Genomic DNA, 20,196 nt, shown 5'->3' with positions numbered 1-20,196 from the left:
TGGTACTTTGGCTATCAAGTTTGACATAGATTCATCATCATATATAGCTGCAGTAGTACCACCAAACACCAGGAAGCAACCGTGTTCCATCATCTGTCGCACACTGAACAGATTTTCTTGTAAACCTGGAACTAACATCACTTCCTTGATATATCTTTTCCCCATTTTGGTTTCAACTGCTAGATTGCCTTTCCCTATGACCTCAATAAGCTGACCAGTGCCCATCTCAACCTTAGTAGTCATAGTTCTATCAATATCAACCAACAATTCTTCTTTTCCAGTCATATGATTGCTACACCCACTGTCTACATACCATGCGTCTTCACATTTCTTCACAGTGGCATTATTGCAGACATAAAACATTGTAGGAGTGTCATTGACTTGATTCACAAAGTCTACATGTTGATTTACCTTCTTGCCACGACAGTCCTTTGCAATATGCCCAAGTTTATGACAATTATGGCACCTAGGTTTGTCTTTGAACCAACATTCTCCAAAATGCAACTTATCACAATGTATGCAAGGATTCTTAGCTCCTTCAGAGGTACCTATAGCTTTTCCAGCTTGATTTACAGGTTTGTTATCTCATTTCTTCCACTTTGACTTCCAATTCTTTTGTGGTTTAAACCCCTGATTTCCATTGTACTTATTTTGCTTTGGAGTAATATTGAGACTAACAAAAGCCTTCTCAGTGTGAGCCTCATCATGCCTATCAATTCTTTGTTCATACCCTTTTAGAATAGCCACAGCATCTTGAACATCAACAGTGTCTAGATCCTTATTATTCTCGATAACAGAAGCAATACTATCATACGATCTAGGTAAAATGATCATCAATTTTTGGACAATTCTCTGATTACTAATATTCTCACCATAACTCCTCATTTGACTAATCAGATCAAATTGTCTAACTAGATATGCAGAGAAACTTTCATTTTCACCCATTCGAGTATATTCAAAATCACGGCGTAAGCCTTGGAGTTTCATAGGCCGTACCTGTTTATCTCCCACAAATTCTTGTTTCAGTACATTCCAAGCAGCATTTGCAGTCTCTTGGATGGCGATTCTCGGAAAGATCTGATCAGAAACCGCCCCTTGAATGATTCCAAGTGCCTTCGCATCTCTGACTATATTCTCTTTCAATAGCTTGCTCTCAGCTACAGTGAGTTCTTCATCCTTCTTCGCCGAAGTTTCGACATCATTTTCGACGATATCCCAGAGCTCGTGCGATCGAAATATTGTCTTCATCCGAATCTACTAGAAATCAAAGTTATCATCATTGAATACCGGCGCACGAAGATCAGCTCCACTCGATCCAACCATATGAGACGAGATCTAAGATCACTACACTTTCTTCTTCGAGTTTTCTTCAGTGAGAAAGCTCAACGGTCAGTTCGAGCTCTTCACTGTGAGCTTCATAGATTCACGCCCAGTTGCAGATGATGCAACATGGCTCTGATACCATGTTAGATTACAGAGTAGAGAGATTGTTATGGAATTTAGCAGGAAAATGTATATTTCAGAGAGATGATTCAGAGAGAAATATGAACCAATTTCATTTCATCATCATTGCTTATCGGAATGTGACCGACTACAAAAACAATGTAGGGCACTGTTACACCTTTTCTCTCTCACACAAGAATGAATACATCACAGCCATTCATTTCATCTATCCTATGAGATAGCTACAGTTGTCACTCTACATTGCTAACTCTCATTCAATCTAGAGCATTCATTTTGGAATGTAATCCAATGGCTCTAATTAAAACAAGTAAAAAATGAATTGGTTTATTTCAGCTAAAACACTTAAACACTAACAATTCCTACTATTCTTATTAAATGGAATTTACTATTTCTTTCATACACGAATCTCCTCTCGCTTTGCGCTCTTAAACAATCTGAGAGTTGGTGTACACCAATGAGGAAAGAAGACATTCCAAGATCTGGTTCCACAACTTGTCCAACAGTTAAATGAAGATAAATGTTGTGACCATTGAGCCTTTTGGAGATTGTGCTTCGAATTAGGTAACTTGGGTTGGAGGTGGATTGTCTGCCCTCCCATTTCCATACTCTCCTCATACCCTCCTGTGATGTGTGGTCACGGTTAAGCTACGTTAACGTTTTATATTAATTTTTTATAGAAATAATAAAACAAAAAGTAAGAGGAATATAAAATATTAACGTGGTTTAACCGTGACCACACAAACATGAGGGGGTTGAGAGAGTATGGAAATGGAATGGCAGACAATCCACCTACACAATACGTGCAATTGCAAAATAAAGACAAACGCATTGAGAACTGATCCATTTAGAGTTGATTGGGAGTCAAACTTGAATGAGAACTCATTGTCGCGAATGTACCATATGATATTATTTATGAGTAAAACCATGACATAGTACTAGTATCGTACATCATTACTAAGATCGTTATTCCTTTAATTTATCAATTGATTAACCTTGTGCGTAAGCGTTCATATATGTACTTGTTTAATGATATGGCGAGACAAATCAGAGAGAGTTTGTGATGGTTGATCAGTGGTCCCCTAGCTATATGACCTTATAAATGGAAACCCTAGGAAGCATGTTGAGCCCTAACTCTGACAGCTTGTAATTTTATTGGACTAGGATTCTCTCTTCTCCTTTTTCCATTCCATTTCATCTTCTCTTCTTACATTCTTTTATTTTGTCTTTCTCTTGCTATAAAAAATTAATATAAGATGTTGACATGGCTTAACCGTGACCGTTCAAATAGGAGGGGAGGGAAGGGGAGTGAAAAAAAGAGGGGAGAGAATCCTACTCCAATTTTATTAGTACATAGAGTAGGGTTTTTGCACTAATCTTTAACGGGAAGATTACCCTAATCCATATTCCAGAAGCATATAGTAAACTATATTAAGCATGCTTGAGATTCTATCAGACTACTTTAATTTCACAGTAACTCATGTTACCTAAAGCCACAAAAGATTAGTGGTCCTAATCCTAGGGTTAAGAGCAAACCCTAAACCTAGTACTGCATACTGCATTGTTAATTCAGTATACTTGTATTCGATTCTTAATGACTAATCTGCAATTATGTATATATGAAAGCTTCACTTTGATAGTATTTCGGTTCTGTTTGCTAACCATTTCTTTTTCGGTTTTTTGGTTTTCATTTTGTATCTCATTGCTTATCTATTTCTTCGAATCTCTCCCATCATCCTTATCTTTCTTCTCCATCCTTCATTTTTCTATATTTTCTCATCGCTAACAAAAAAGTGAAAACCAAAAGCAAAAATCGAAATGGTTATCAAACAAGCACTTAGTTAATTAACTCTCATGGATATGCTAGGTTGTGGTATTTGATGGACTAGACATGCTAGTTAACTATTCAGTTCAAGATTCTTATATATTCATGCATAATTAGCCCGTAAATATTTGGCATTATTTATTAGACAAGTAAACTGTGTAATTGCAAATCTCCAAGAACACCTATATATGGTTTAGGAGGAAATTTCTAAGATAAGGGAATGAGATACAGTACAGCTCATAAGATATAGTCATGGAGGAAATTTATTCAAGGCTCGAATGGACCAAAGGAAGAATTTGATGACAAAAAATAATTTGCTACAAAAACCAGAGAAAAGATTAGATTAAATTTGAAATAGATAACTAGCTAGATGATATATACACATTTGAAATAGAATTTAAAGGAGAACTTTCTTTGTTTCGTCACTTTCTTTCTTCTGTCAAAATCCTGACATGAATCTATGAATTGTAATAGTCTAAACAAACAATTTTACCTTATAATTCTGTCTTAATCCTTAAATCTGAAATCACTTAAGTGCAAATTAGCACTAATAAATGAAATAAAAGAAAGAAGAGAAGATATTCTTAATCCCAACCATATATATATATATATATATAGCTCAAATATATATATTTTTCTTTTTCAGATTGATATATAACCAGATCTTGAAAGAGAAATCGAGCGAACCCGTAATACACTGTTAAACGCAGCTACAATACTTTTTTTTCTCATTATCCGAAAGCTATACCCCTCCTTAACTAAGAAAAAAAAAGGAAAGAAAAATTAAACTAAAGCGGAAAACACCTGAAGAAATTAAGCATGAATATTTGAGAAGAAACTTGGATTATTTTCCACTTACTAGCAAGTTAATTAAGCCAGTTCATATCAAACCTGATAGTTCACTGACGGCAAAAGTGCAGGCATAACTAATGCCAGCCAAACTCAAACTGTCAAACATCGAGTGGTACGATGAAAAATCTGACCTAAAACATCATCCGGAAACTTTTTAAGTTTCAAATGAAACTTTATTTGGCCCCAGATCCCATCGGTACTGTATTCTTGATCAAGGTCATGGCTTGGTAACAAGGGAGTTGTCACCTTTCCCAAGCACCCGAAACTCCAGATTTGAAGTTTGATTTTGCTGCGGTACCTGCAGGCCTCCATAACTTTTAATATCTGCTGTGTTTTGGTTGTTGTTAGCTGCAGCTTTGTCTCTTTCAGCTTCCCTGTATTTATGCAAGTACCTTATAGTAGCCTGGGCATAGTTATCAAACCCTAGAGCACTCAGAGCCCAACAGATGTCGTCTCCATTGACGGTCTTGCGATTCTCCTTGTGACACTTGTCAGAAGCCTCGCCAGTTACAAAACTTAGGAACTCAGTTGCACATTCCTGCATTGTTTGTTTGGCTTCTTTGGAAATTTTGGCTCTTGGGGGAAGAATTTGCTTCATGATTCGACCCACGTTTGCAATTGGGAGCATTCCATCTTGTTCCTGATCTACCATGTTGATTGATCGATCCATACAATTAGATTTTGGAGGAGTTAATTTGATCTCTTCTGAGACAGACACATTGCTCTAGATCAGAATTCACGCTTGTTTTTTTATAGATGTTTATGTATATGTGTGTGTATGTACGTATGTGTCGATGTCACAAGTCATGACACTAGTATTAATTAATTCTATAAGTGGTTTAGTATTTGATGATACGTACCCTAACTATTCTATATTAAAATAAGAAAAATATTTGTTTTTAACTACTAATCAAAATAAATTTTCAAATTTTAATGAAGTATTACTAATAAAGTCCAACTTGTCCAAATATTATGATGGTCAAAATAGAGCTTAAGATGACTTTAAGTAAACTAATTGATCTAATTAGCAAGAAAGAACCACTAATTCTTTACACTATTTCTACAAAATTTTAATTAGTACGTAGTATCTGAAGCCGTATTTGAGAAGGAGAAGTAGTTTTCAACATATGTAGACAGTGGGTTGAAGCCCAATGTAGGATTAAAAGTACAATGGTCCCCACCAAACCTCTAATCTCTCTTACTAATCTAAAATTAATTAATCCTAAAGTGTTCTTGTAGTTCGTACTACTAGAGAATTTTTTTATTATGACTGGAATACAGAAGAAGGTACATCACGTGTTTTTATATAAATTGGGGAAAATTTTATTTTTTAAGTTATTAACTTTTTAACACGCATATCTCACTATTTATATAAATACACGTTGTATACCATCCCGTGTAATGGTCATATTGAAAAATTTCTTGAAATACTGATCAGTTGACTGGATGGCGTTTGTGCACGTTTCATGTTTATTCGTTTAGGGATGGATCCAACCAAAACCTACCTCAAAGGAAACCTTAGTGTTTGATTAGCTCATGCATTAGGTTTAATTATGAGTTTGTCACTCTATTTGGTAACAAACAGGCAATGCATTTCCTTAATTTTAGCTGTGAATCATGCAAGTAAGTTAGGTTTTGGTCAGGTCGACCCTCCAACTCACTAGTAGAAATGCTGAAATGGGGCCTAAGGCCACATGGTATATGGCACATCTTGGATCTGGGGTCAGTGGAAAATTAGCATTACGTCTTGTGTGAAGAAAAATTAAATAAACACGATATAAAACTTCTCTTGAAAAAATAACCCAAAAATCTTTACTGGTGTACATAAAATAATAAAATTCTCAAATCTCACATCTAACACAATCTCAGTTTGTCTAGTCATTGTCTTGCCAAATAACTTATCTGTAAAATGAAAAGTGAGGATGCTAAGCAACAACCATCGCCGATAAGTAGAATATGTAATATGCCAATCAAACTTGTCGTTTTACATACACTATAAAATATGATAATAATATCAAGCTTTAGCCATGTAATTCCACATCACATCATCTCTTCGCGTGTTGGTTATCCATTATCCATCATAAAATATAGCTCACTACATGACTCCTAACGTCCCCATGTGCCATACATATCCCTCGGATAACCCAACACTAAAATTCACATGCTCCATGAACAATCACAAGAGTCCTCAAAGTGTATATTCGCATATCAAAACACTTCTTGAAAGCTACTTCTTGAAAGCTAACATGCTTGAATTGAAAAATAGATAGAAATTTTTTAAAATATAGCAAATTCCATGATAGCTGATGTTTTTCATATTTATCGCAAAATAAGAAATTTTACAACACATTACAAAATCACTCACTTCGGTGGTTAGAACCTCGACAAGAAAATCCCATTAACAATCTCCACACATCAAACTTACTAATCCTCTCTGGATACATGAATATACACATATATAAATCAAGGGGTGTGCTATCCACACACTCTATTTTACTTCTCACACATCTCTTGATAATTTTTGTCCGTTGATCTTCTTCAATTCATCCGATCCTATTTACTAGTCTAATTTGGATTACTATTAACTAGATGCAAACATTAATTGACTAATATAATTTTTTTTATGAGAGATATTTTGTTAGATAAAACTTTAACCATACATATTAAAGCGTCTACAAACATAAAAATATTAACAGTAAAAATAATAAATTAAAAAACGATAAACCACCCACATCACAACGTTTAAGTAAAACGTCAAGTCCATAGTGCTCAGTGAGCTCACCAAAACTCAAAGTAATGTCACAACGAATTGAAGTTGCGCTGCCATAAAACTAATCGCATCTCGCCTTAAATAACTATAAGTTCTTAAATTGTCCAATTCCATATGCATGTTTTAAGAAGCATATGGTCTTGTTGCAAATACAATTATATATAATATTGCTACCTTATGTTACAGTTTGGAAGAACATTTGTAAGATATAACTAGCTAGTTATGCAAAGTGAGATAAGTATAAATAAAATTTCAATTTGTTTAAACCATCCACAAACGTACTTAATTACTTTTTACATTTTGCATTGTACTTAACGATCCACATTATCACTTATGCATCCCCAATTTAGAAGTTAAACCCTTCCATAATTCCATTGTTTATTCATCAATCGAGATATCCGATCTCCATTAGACTGGTTAATAGCAAACTCAAACTTTGCTTATAAATAAGATTGGATTAGGCCTATAAAGCATATATGCTTTGAATTAAATACGAACCAACTTGTACAAAAGGTTCTTCAATTCCATTAAAAAAATCTAGCCTTTGAAAAATCAATTATTAGGTTGTAAGTAGAGGAGTTTGTTCCTATGTTCCTTCTTTCTTTCTTTTTTTTGTATTTTATTTTTCAAGAGGGGGAAGGTTGATGTCTTCTCTAACTAAGTGTAACTTTACTTTTTTATATCAATAAAATTTCTTCATACCGCCAAAGTTCTAAAAAAAATATGATGCACTAATGATATAGTAATAAACAAATGGAGATGGGTGACACAACACATGACACAAAAATCCTAAATATTCGGAACTTCATATACAATAAAGAATGCTCTTAACTAATTGGCCTGCAAAGGTAGAAGAATAAAACACATCTTGTACTTCCCTCTTTTTGGAGGCCATAATCCGACTTTGTTTTGATTCCTTTCTTTCTCTTTTTACATTACCATCTGATGAGTGGCATTCGATTAAGACAGGAAATGAAGAAGTACTTTTTAATGTTTTTCAGTTAATCCAATTTGCATGGAAAGTTCTGGACTTGCTTTAGAGAGAAATATTATTCTTGATGTCCAGCAGGAGCAGATATTGGGCACCTAGCTACTACCTAGCCAGCTAAAAATGGAGTCTCTTCTTCAAATTCTCCTCTTTCTTCATCTTTTATTTGAACAATGACGATTAAATTACGTCAATATCTTGTATTTTCTTTATAGAAAGAGAAAGACAAAGAAGAAAGTGAAAGGAGAGAAGATGAGGGGATTTGGATTGGAGATAATCCTACTCCGCTAAAAATAGACATATATGTACCATATATTCTAGCTAGATCAAATATTCCAGCCGACAATGGATATTTTTATGACTTCCTTTTGTGATGATGTTCTACTGTTTTTTTAACAAGACCACATATATATACACATTCTCTCTAAAGTTATATGAAAATAATGATTCGCAATTGGAGGTTTTCTCGTTTTTAAGTACATAGTTCTTGTTATTGATGGAGACCTAGTGTAGCCTTCTGCTCAATTCTCTTACATGATTCGATCAAGAATTCCGCTCAATACTCTTACATGATTCGTTCAATTGTCTTGATCAAAAGTAAACTTTATTGTAGGGGTGGGTGCGAGTTGGTTTGGTCAAAATTGCAAACCAAAACCGACCAAACTGGATCTAAAACTAATCAGTTCAGTTAACCGAATGTGGCGGGTGGGTTTGGATTGGTTCTCGGTTTATGTGAAGACGAAAATACATAATAAATTTATCTTCCAAAAGCTACAAAACATAACACCAATATGAGTGATTGCTCAAAGGAAAACACAAATGAAGCAGCCCAAGGAGAGCACCAAATCAGTAGCTGCTGCGTTCTCCAAATGGTGCCCTTGTTCTTCTCCAAAGGGACTCTTAGACTAATCGGGTTTTGTTTTCATGTAGTGAAAACACGGTAACTCATAAATAACTAACCATTTATATTATTACATGTATTAATTATGATTAAAAAATAAAAATAAATATATGCAGGTCGATTTGGTTAACCGCCCCCTAAAAATTTTGTGAACCAATTGTCAAACACATTAAAGTCAGTACGGTTCGGTTTAATCACTCAAAAGTAAAAATAAAAAATAAACCAAACCAAACCATCTGTTCGGGCTGTTCAATCGGTTTTTTCTTTAAAATGCCCAGCCCTACTTTATTGTATCAAAACTTTAAATAGAAGGTCATCAGTCCACTACTAAAAGGTCAAGTACTGATATTGTTTTCAATTCCACCACCTATTAGACCAACGTGTGTGAAATTAGCACAAAAGACTTTGATAAATTAGAAATAAAGCCAATCAGTATAGGTACACTCTTCAACGAGAAAGTCTTTTGTACGGGTGCCGGATCAGAAGGATAATTAGAGGGGGTAAGACCAATAGTGGGTCGGAATTAGCATGACAGATCAGAGATAGTGGGATAAAGGGTGTTTTCGGTGTTTGATTGTTGGACCTCAGAATTTCTCTTCAACATATTGTGCTCAAATGCGGGATTTGGTTTGTTATCAACAAGCCCAAACGAGATTGAAAAATGGGTTGCAATTTGGTTTGAAGCCTGCACTGATAAGTCCAGGAGCTAAGAGGCTCAGCTGTGCTTTTCTAGCCTGGATTGTACGCTTGTATTTGGGCCTCGCTTAGCTTGGGGTCTTAGGGAAAAGAAGGGATTTAGTACTGGTTTGTACTAATGCGATTTTATAAAAAATGGGTATAAAAAAAAGTTGAGCTTAAAAAAGTATTTGGTAAATACTTAAAAACAGCTTATTTTCACAGTTTTGGATGAAAATAAAAAACTGAAAACATGAAGCAACAAAAATGAGCTTATTTTCATAGCACAGCAGAAACAATTTTTTTTCAAAGCACAGCAATACCAAACCAGCCCTTAGGCACAAATAGCAAGGGTTGCCTACAACATCACACACGATTGAAAACCGACGAAAATTATATATAGTACTATTTACATATAAAATATAATACTTGATGTGTATGTACATAATACTTGCATACAAAAGTCTCATTGGCCGTCAGACTCTTACATAAGGTATTGTTTGACATGTAGACGGGACGGGACGAAATGAAATGGGATGGGACGGGACGGAACGGAGAGAGAGCAAAGATGCCCTCGGATGAAAATAAGGAGGAAGAAGAAGGAGACGGAGAGATTATAATTTTGTGTTCCACGGATGTGGAACGAGTCGTTCCAGGGGGTGAGGCGGAATGAAAATTCACCCAAAATTCGTCCCGTGGAACAGCATGTTCCACCCTTTTTAGGCGCACCAAACGTAGGACGGAACGTCTCGTCCCACTCCGTTCCGTCTAATCCCACGTACCAAACGGTACCTAAAAAAACTCAATATCGGAGGGGTACACTTCGATGTCGTTCTCTCTTTCGACAACTCATGAACTGAAAGGGCATTTTTGATAATTTACTTTACCGGCTTAAAAATAAGGGAACTTTAACGAAAAGCACCCAGTACTGTTCATTTTAACGAAAAACCACATTTTTACACTAAAAAGTCAATCCTGGTACTATTCACTTTACCCTTTATTTTGTCCTTATCATTAAAACTCAAAGTTTTCAAGCCCTTTTCATTAGTTTTCCTTAAAAATAAAGATGAATCAAACAGTAAAAGAGGGGTATTTTCTTCTTTTACTGTGCTTAAGAACAATGTTTTTTTTTTGGAACTTTAACGAAAAACTCCGGTACTGTTCATTTTAACGAAAAACCACATTTTTACACTAAAAAGTCAATCCTGATACTATTCACTTTACCTTTTATTTTGTCTTTATCGTTAAAACTTAAAATTTTCAAACTCTTCTCATTAGTTTCCTGTTTTTTTCCATTGGGTTTTAGTATATAGAGTTCATGTATTTCAACCTGAATATTTTGCAATCTTTTGTGCGATCACAATGGAGTGCAGGAGACTAAAAGACGAGCGTTAAAATCACAAAACCTCTCACTGCAAAAAGAAAACAAAAAGCCTCATGGTTTATGAGTACAAACATGGATGTTAGTAACTATATTGCTCTTGGAGGTTTCTCCAACAATGCAGAAAGGTGGATTTCATCCTTTGATTTAGGGGAAATAGCCCACTTGTGTTTCTTGTATCTCAGCTGCAGAAACATATACATGAAGTCATCTAAATCCTTTCTAACACAGAAGAACCGGTCAATCCATAACAATCCGCCAGGCCTCAGAATTCGATCCCAATCAAACAGGATAAAATCCAGCAGTTGCAGGTTAATCCAGCCGTCCAGAAATCCAGCGGTGTGAATCATGTCCATTGTGTTGTCAAAGAACGGTAGGCGTTGATTCAATGTTATAAACAATGGAACCAAACCTCTCAGTGCAATCGTCTCGTTGAAAGGCGCCCTGAGGTTAAGTGCAGTAGAGACTACTGTAACGTTATGTTCTCTCATCCTTGCCACGAATGTTCCTGTGCCAATGCCAAAGTCGAGACCAATCCTCATCTCCCCAGGCTTAATAGCCAGAACATCACTGATCCGAAAATCTACAGTAAGTGTGCTATTGGTAACCCATTTAAGCTTTTCCTTCTCCATTTCGAAACATCCGACACACTTGCAATAACCCCTTTTGGTGTTATTTTTCATCAAGCACTTAAAGTTCCTGCAATGATAATTGCTCCACTGCACATTTCTATCATCCGGAAGTTTCCACAGAGACTCGTTGATAGGGTAAGGCTTCTGGTAGACCATGGAGGCCCTTGTCAAGCACCGCATCCGGGGCAAAGGATCACAACCGTTAAGCATCAGCTTCTGAGCTAAGTTCCAATCATCGTTGCAATAAGACCCGATGTCATAGCTCATGTACTCTTCCAACTCTTTCTTGTTCAACACACAAGCATGTCCAATTGTATTATATATCCTCTCTGTTCCGTATATACTAATCTTCCCGGTTATACTCTCCTTTGGGGTTATATACTTCCTTAACTCTTCAATCACAAAAGTGTTAATCAAAGGCTCTTCTTTCATCGTTGAGTTGTGAATACCTTCAGCTTTAGGTAACCGAATCAGCCTCAGAGAAATATGAGCGGTATAAAGAGGCCTGATTACTTCCTCCTCCAGATACTTCTGATAGGTGGACTAATACAACATGGTTCTAGGATCACAATTTAACATGCATCATGATAATTACAAGAAGAAGATGAATGATACTAACCTGCACCGATTGGAGACATGGTGGCTTGAGTTCACAGGTTGTCTTCTACTTCCAGTACTTCAAAATGTCTATCTACCGTGAATAGGGTTTGGCGTGATTGAGAGTACAAGCGTATGGAAGCAGGGACTTAACCGTGGTATTTATATCGTTAGGGTTTTTAACACACCCAACCTATCTTGGCTGTGAAGATTGACCCTATCTCTCTAGTGTTTAAGTCCCACCATGATTCTACATCTTCGTAATAAAATCTATCAGATTTCCTCTAGGTTAATTGCAAGGGATAAGACTTCATAATCCTTATTATGTTAGGACTATTGGATCACTTTGGTTGCTAACAACTTGATAGACAAGTGGCTAACAACAGAATGATCCAATACAACATTCATTGTCATTCACAATCTTACATTCTCCCACTTGAATGTCAATGATTCATCCTAACAAAATAAGAACTCATGGTGATCACTGAGTCTTCATAAGTATGCAATAACTTTTCCTAGCAACCTGTCACTTTGAATCGAATGCAGAACCAAAGAAAACAAAGAACAACTTGGTCAGTTCCTTGCACTCCAAGACCACATACACATTCAACTTAAAGCACTTTGTTGCTAACAAAGTCATGATGTCAAGAGCTAATAGTCAAAACATTAGCTCACAATAGTCGAACTGAAAATATGAAAAAGACATTTCAATACAAAAGTAGTTTACAAAAGAACTCAACAGCGTTGGTAACAAAATCCAACTTTTCTGTCAATTTAGAATATAATAAGAGAACAAGTAAAATACGACATACTGTTTACAAAATCATGACCTCTTATTAAAACTTATGAACAAAATTTAAACCAAATTTACTTTTAAAGTATCAGCCACTAAGACTTCAAATTTTCAATACAAAAGGTAATCTCTTACTCCCACTGATTAACAAAGACAAAATTATATAGATAAATTAGTATTACTCCCACTGATTAAGAGAGTAAAACAAAACTTGTAAATGTCTACAAAATGAAACATATACCTTTCACGTACTCCCATTGGCAAAACATTAGTCATGGGATCTAGAACATAAAATTTGTGAGCTCAACATCTTTATTCTAGATATCTGTAAGGAAGTGACTCTTATGACTGAAAAACTATACAAAATCATTTGGTTAGTTTTGTTCATCTAACATTTGACAGAAATATAAAACTTTAACTAAATGTTTTCTTATCGCATCAAAAGCATATAATTCCATAATCATCTTTGGATAGAAACTAATTATATTAGGTTTGCATAGCTAAAACATAAAATACAAGGGTAAACTTATATAGCTTCAACACTTTTGAGCAGATGAAGTATATACAATCTTGTCAATTCCATGTTTCACTATACATTGATTTATAGTTGTACTGAATAAGAAAACACATTTGAGCAGATTAATTATTCCTTAATAACATATAAATCATAAGTCCAATTTCTTGAACAACAAACAAGAATTAATAAGCAAAACACTTTTGAGCAGAATATACTCATTAACCCTTCTTGAATTTCTTGCAAGATTAGTTGCATATATAAAATATAAACAAGTATGATAATGTAGGTTTTATCTACCAAAACTATGACCATTAAAAGCATGCAAAATTGATGAGTGTGAAGCCCATAATACATTATTTCTCCCACTTGGGCAAACACTCAAAATTGCAAGATTAAACACTAGAGAAAGTGGTTTTCATATAACAAAATATAGGCTAGTTGAATCAATAAAGATTATATATATATATATATATTAATAGGTTCGAATTAAAAGTTCCATAAAAACTTATGCAATTACTACAAATTTTATTTTATTTTAGTGTAACAGAGAAGACTAAATGGGGGTAAGGCTAGCCGACATTCACCTCTCCCAGACCCTGCGTAAAACGGGAGCCTTGTGCACTGGGTACGACCTTTTTTTTTAACAGAGAAGACTCACATATGTGTTAAAAATTAGGTCATAAATTAAAATGAAACCTAATAAGGGAATCCAAACTCAAAATTTATGTTTTAATTCTAAAACAAATTCGATTAAAATAAACACTTAGATATCTCAATAACATAAATTTTTCAACAATAATTTTAATCCAATTTAGAAGTCAGAGAAAATTAAGACAAAATATTGGTAAATTTACCTACTCATTCTCGATTCTGCAAGATTCATCATGGAAGTAGTCGAGTTGTGGAGGATCAAACCAAACGCAAATTGCATGATTGTTACACCTTTGGGCAGAAACTAATCATGCAAAGAAAATACCTGCATAGCTAGCCAAAACATAAAATACACAAAATACATATAGCTTCAACAGCTTTGGCCAGATGAACATATGTTAAAAGTATTTTATGATTTGCTATAATACTAATTTATAATAGGTGAGTGATTTCTTGAAATTCCCATTGGGACAAAATTATTCACCATATAAATTAGAATTCTGATTTTTCAAAATAATCTATTAGAACAGTATTAAATAACCGTTTTGTTGGATATTCAATGATTCTCGAAAGATTTAATCAGACACAAAAAATATGTCGTTGTTTGACATTGAACAATAGAGTTCTCGAAAGAGAAAACATGGTTATTTAGTTATTCGACAGGGACCCAAATGATCAATTAGTAAACTGATGCCACTTTCCAATTTTTGTCTCGAAAGACAATGATCATCATAATCAAAATTAATGACCAAACAAAACATTGGTTTGAGCAAAACAAACCAATACACTTTTCAACCAAAATTTAATCAGTGTTTACTAATAAAAGTCATTAGAATTGAGAATTTGCATTGAAAACCAGGACATATTAGAGCAAATAAACATGTCAAACAATTGGTACTATTGGATATGCACAAATTAGTGAAAACAATATTGCATAACATAACTAGTTTTTGAAGTACCAAAAATTCAGCAACACCACTTTAGTTTGCAAATTCACTAAAAACTCAATTCTCTTTAGATTGTCATGAAAATTTGTACGTATGAACTAGACATATATGACTACTGTTTTGAAAAATTTCATGATTTTTAAAATTTTATAAGCGAGCCAAAAATGAATTTGAAAAGAGAGGTGCTGCAGAAACTACAGAAAATCTGCAGTACATACCTAAGATTAAAATTCGTCAAATATTCATTGTTCATCCAATATACATGAAAATTTTCAGACAATAAGTAAACATACAAATCTGTTAATTCCCAATATTTCATAATTTTTGACACTTTACAAGTGTACTAAAAGAAAATACGAAATGGGATGTGCTGCAGAAACGGCAAAATTCTGCAGTACATACCGGAGACTAAATAATTCACCAAAAAATAAAATTTTCTCCAATGTGCATGAAAATTTCCAGAAATTAAGTAGACATATAAATTTACTGTCACTCAAAATTCCATAATTTGTTCGATTCTACAAGTGGGCTAAAAATAAAATCAAAATGGAATGTGCTGCAGAAGTCGCATAAATTCTGCAGTACATTCCCGAGATTAAAACTTCACCAATAATTCACCATTTTCAAACCACTGCTCGTGAAAATTTCCAGATTTAAAATAAACATCTTGACAAATATCATAATAAAATTTCATGAATTTAGGAATTGCAGAAGTACATCAAAATATTATCACAAACAGACTTTGCTGCTGAGGTTTACAGAATTCCAGCAGCGTGGTATCGCCTTTAACACTTTACTATAAATTTATTTGATGTCCCAAAAATGTGAAAAATTGCAGTATATACAATCTATTCCGAACTACATGAAATCAATTACATAAGGTTTGTAGTTACGAAAGTCTCTATAAAAAAAAGGATGTTTATCAAGCCCAGGTTAGTGACATGAATGGTTTTCCTTTCATGTGAGTTTCTTGCGTTTTCAACATGTCCTATTTCTGACTTGTAAAAAAAAAAAGGATGTTTATCAAGCGCAGGTTAGCAGAATTCATTAAACTTAAGTTGAATCCACTAAACCACAAGCAAGACGTTATACGATAATCAACATAGTATTTGCAATTGACGTGAATCATCATAACATATCATAAGTATTCATAATTTGTCATAGGTAATCAGTCATATCAAACATGTACTTATAGCAAACAAGAGAATGCAAAAGACTTACTTGCAAAAGACGTCGTTGAATAAATTCTCCAAAATCTCAATTGTGTGTATTTGAGAAATTTATCAAATACAGAGTCTCAACTAACGCAATTTTATGTTTGAAGATGAAGGTCACAAAGGACAAATGTTACAAACTTGAACTGAAATCAAACAAATTCTGATTTCTAATTTCTGAAGAGGGGTGTTTCCAAGCATAACGATAGAGGGAAGCATGAACATCAACTTAATTAACATGTATGAGAAAGTTAGTTTGCAAAACCAATATGAAAAACGTAGGAAGCATTTATATTTAAATTAGTTCAACCATTCAACTAATACGCCAAAGTGGCCATACCATTATTCTTGTAATCCATTACTTTATGCAGCGAAATGGAATAAACGAAATTAAATGTAATTGGAGAAAATCCTTAAAATCTCATTCCAGGCATTAGGAATTGAAGGCCCAGAAAACTTAATTGTGAACAGGATAGATATATAGCTCAAGCTCCTCAGGATCACAATGGCTCACCCAAATGCAGGGAGTAATTCTCAACTGGGTTTTGATGATGTGCGAGGAAGCAAAACCCGAATAACGGCTCGACCAATAATAACTGGATGGTGGCTTACTTAGAAATTTGAAATTAGCTATCACAGTCGAGCTCGCGGAAGAGAACACAGTGAAGAAAACATGTCAGGGAGAAAATTCTTTATGCCTTCTCCAGATATGAATCAGAAACCAGTTATAAATTTATCAAATCATAATTGACTAATAAAACATTTTGTTTCAATTGCTTCACTGAAAGTGTAATTTTCAACCAAAAGGGACCACAAATCCATGACGTTATTCTGGATTGGTGTTCCACTCAATATCAAACGATGCTGGGATTTCAATTGAACTCCTGCATATTGTATTATCTACGCCCTGCACCGTATATAAAGTTTCTGCACCAAACTTATTAGCCATAATATATGCTTCTTTATGATGAATAACATCGCAGCACACAATCATCATACATACAACTATATTAAGTCATGAAAGAATAAGAACAGCGGAAGCAAAATAGGATGATTTGAATTATCCATAACGATGCAGTTATTTGAATTGGATTCTAGTCATGTTGTTTGGCTCTGATACCACATGTTAGGTGGACTAATACAACATGGTTCTAGGATCACAATTTAACATGCATCATGATAATTACAAGAAGAAGATGAATGATACTAACCTGCACCGATTGGAGACATGGTGGCTTGAGTTCACAGGTTGTCTTCTACTTCCAGTACTTCAAAATGTCTCTCTACCGTGAATAGGGTTTGGCGTGATTGAGAGTACAAGAGTATGGAAGCAGGGACTTAACCGTGGTATTTATATCGTTAGGGTTTTTAACACACCCGACCTATCATTGGCTGTGAAGATTGACCCTATCTCTCTAGTGTTTAAGTCCCACCATGATTCTACATCTTCGTAATAAAATCTATCAGATTTCCTCTAGGTTAATTGCAAGGGATAAGACTTCATAATCCTTATTATGTTAGGACTATCGGATCACTTTGGTTGCTAACAACTTGATAGACAAGTGACTAACAACAGAATGATCCAATACAACATTCACTGTCATTCACAATCTTACAACTTCTTGTACTCAAATTTAGAAATGTTAGTTGTGTGCAAGGCCTCTTTGTCCTTCTCAATTTGTTGCACCGCTGACTCGAGCTTTTCTTGTAAGCTTTATAGTTTATTTAGAACTTCCCCTACTCGATCAGACAAAGCTTTTATGTCAAAACCTTCGTCCGCATCTTTGACGCCAGTAAATTGTCGGCATATGTCTTCATTGTGAAGGAAGACGCCTGCAGAGTAGAACTTAAACAGACTGCATATGCTGAAAATTATAACAGGGCCTCCCAATAACATCTGAAGCCAACCCATTAATTCACGCAGCCTACATTTCGGATGACACCACCTTGCCATCCTGAATAAAGCACGAAACCTCAACTTTCCTTCTAACCAAACACTAATTCTGTACTTCCTTTTCTCGGATTTTCAACCCAGTCGAAAAAACAAATCATAGTGATTACAAAATGATCGGAAAATAAAATGTTCAGCACAAGCCACAATCGAACTTACACGTTTAAAACAACGGATCATTTTACCGAGAAAATGTATGAACTCACAACAGATATGCAATTCGTAAGATGAGCATCCAGTCTTATATAATGTAAAAACCAGAACACAGAAACTCCCAAGATTCAGAAATGTGTAAATTTCAAACAACATGAATCAAGGCCAAACATTTGCAACTTCGATTTTACATCAATTTATAACTTTCTCCCACAATACAAAAGCAAAACATATGAAATTTTCTCTGAAAATAATTTATAACAAAGGAAAAGCCAAATTTTCTCTAAAGTTTCACAGAGGAGCCAATTTCCATTAGTTCTAAACCTTCTACATTTCATTCCCAAAAACCATAACATCAAACACAAGTTAAAAGACTCGGAATTTCCTTTCATTTCCTCAGATTTTCTCAGCATCCAAACAACAACTTCTAACAAAGGAAAGATAGCCAAATGAAGCTGAAAACAAGTTACTCAAACCATAACTGAAATAAATAACCCAAATTTAAACAGAGCCAGAACCATGATCTCCAGGAATATGCATCAAACTGAAGCCAAAACATCAAACACAAGTTAAAAAAAAAAATTAACTTTCTTTTCCCTCAGATTTTCCCAGCATCCAAACAACATTTAACAAAAGAAACATAGCAAATGAAACTGAAAACAACCCACTTGACCATAAATTAAATAAAATTTCCAAATTTAAACTCACCCAGATGAAGAATCTCCATGATCAAACTGAAGCCAAATCAATCTTCCTGTGCATAAACTTAACATATCTTCTAAATCCAATATCTGAAAGATAAAAAAGATTGAATCTTGTAGTAATACTTCAAATTTACTCCAAATAATACACTTCCCAATTGAGCATTAAGAGCTGTAAATTCGTATTTTTCAAGCTTACCCAACTCACAAAATCCACAAAATTCCCCATTATTTATTCCCTTTTTGTTATTTAATTTATTTAGCAGCATTCTTCTTACTCAACAGGCATTGAAGCACGAATCTCCAGAAGAAGAACCCTGTTAAATTCAGGCCAAAAAAATATATATATAATTAATTACTAAATCTTCTGCACACTTGTTTGTTTAATATATTAAAAAAGGAGTTGACTTTACAAATTTGGAGCTGAAAGAAGAACAGCAGTGACCAGTTGGATGGTAGCGGTGTGCCGGGTCAAACCAATTGGGGCCGGTTTAATTTCCATGGGATGGATGGAGGGCAAGAACCCTAAAATGGCGGGAGAGGAGGGAAACGTGACGTCGTTTTATCACATGCACTGCCGTTTACTTATATCGGGATGTCGTGTGACCTAACGGTAAAACGGTTGACGAAGTTACCGTGCTATGGGATGATATTTTTGGTGTCTCCTTTAATGTTATGATGATGATATTTATACACCTATTTTTATCTTCCATATACATACACTCCTCTTAATTTTTGGCCGTCAAATCAAATGAATTGAAAAATATCAAATAACAAGAAAATCAAACTTATTTATGTGAGAGTTAAATTTGATCACATTTCAAGTTCTTAAAATTTTGCGACAGTTGTTAGGGAAAAGAAAGGATCCGAAGGATATCTCGACAAGCTTCTTCATGTCTTTTTTTTTGGAGTGATGGAACAAGATTTATAAGGTAGGTTCTAGGTTTTACATGATTTGCATACATATGGGTTTGTAGCCAATGTTTCATATATACTCGGCACACAAACGTGTCAACCTTTCAGCATCCAAAAGTATCATGTAATTGCCAACACATCATGCACTCGATGGTAAACATTTTGCATGTTTCACTACTCAACTTTTACACTAAGCTTTAAGCATGCATCTTATCTTTTAGACACTTCCAATGATATAAAATTGTAGTGACAAGATGTCACTAGGGTTAGTT

At 34.6% G+C, this 20,196-nt stretch overlaps 3 protein-coding genes across 15 annotated transcripts; all 3 read right to left on the bottom strand.

The window, feature by feature from the left end:
- Window positions 1–585: 585 nt before the first annotated feature.
- On the bottom strand, window positions 586–1,248 carry LOC126592334 (uncharacterized). The gene has a single exon (XM_050258031.1). The coding sequence runs from the start codon at window positions 1,246–1,248 to the stop codon at window positions 586–588; it is 663 nt and encodes a 220-aa protein (XP_050113988.1).
- Window positions 1,249–3,957: 2,709 nt separating this feature from the next.
- LOC126593949 (nuclear transcription factor Y subunit B-4-like) lies at window positions 3,958–4,842 on the bottom strand. Its single transcript, XM_050260126.1, has one exon. It carries the CDS (start codon window positions 4,806–4,808, stop codon window positions 4,356–4,358), a length of 453 nt encoding a protein of 150 aa, XP_050116083.1. The 5' UTR covers window positions 4,809–4,842; the 3' UTR covers window positions 3,958–4,355.
- Window positions 4,843–10,795: 5,953 nt separating this feature from the next.
- Window positions 10,796–19,546, bottom strand: LOC126591804 (probable methyltransferase At1g29790). 13 transcript variants are annotated; one of them, XM_050257497.1, is made up of 4 exons: window positions 19,423–19,546; window positions 19,209–19,326; window positions 19,017–19,099; window positions 10,796–18,852 (listed from the first exon to the last, which is right to left on the bottom strand). In XM_050257497.1, exon 4 carries the CDS (start codon window positions 11,915–11,917, stop codon window positions 10,943–10,945), a length of 975 nt encoding a protein of 324 aa, XP_050113454.1. In that variant the 5' UTR covers window positions 11,918–18,852; window positions 19,017–19,099; window positions 19,209–19,326; window positions 19,423–19,546; the 3' UTR covers window positions 10,796–10,942. The 13 variants fall into 13 exon arrangements, with proteins under 13 accessions (XP_050113454.1, XP_050113456.1, XP_050113458.1 ...); XM_050257499.1 differs by having other exon boundaries at window positions 10,796–18,159; XM_050257501.1 differs by having other exon boundaries at window positions 10,796–18,037.
- Window positions 19,547–20,196: the final 650 nt, after the last annotated feature.

This window comes from Malus sylvestris, chromosome 12, assembly GCF_916048215.2.
Source record: "Malus sylvestris chromosome 12, drMalSylv7.2, whole genome shotgun sequence".
In the NCBI taxonomy this organism is placed as follows: domain Eukaryota; kingdom Viridiplantae; phylum Streptophyta; class Magnoliopsida; order Rosales; family Rosaceae; genus Malus; species Malus sylvestris.
The sequence above is the reverse complement of the archived record's forward strand: the minus strand, read 5'-3'. Positions and strand labels throughout refer to the sequence as shown.

Bases quoted from the DNA above. Each gene is read 5' to 3' on its own strand.
- LOC126592334 (XM_050258031.1), bottom strand. From the start codon at position 1,248: ATGAAGACAATATTTCGATCGCACGAGCTCTGGGATATCGTCGAAAAT.
- LOC126593949 (XM_050260126.1), bottom strand. From the start codon at position 4,808: ATGGATCGATCAATCAACATGGTAGATCAGGAACAAGATGGAATGCTC.
- LOC126591804 (XM_050257496.1), bottom strand. From the start codon at position 11,917: ATGAAAGAAGAGCCTTTGATTAACACTTTTGTGATTGAAGAGTTAAGG.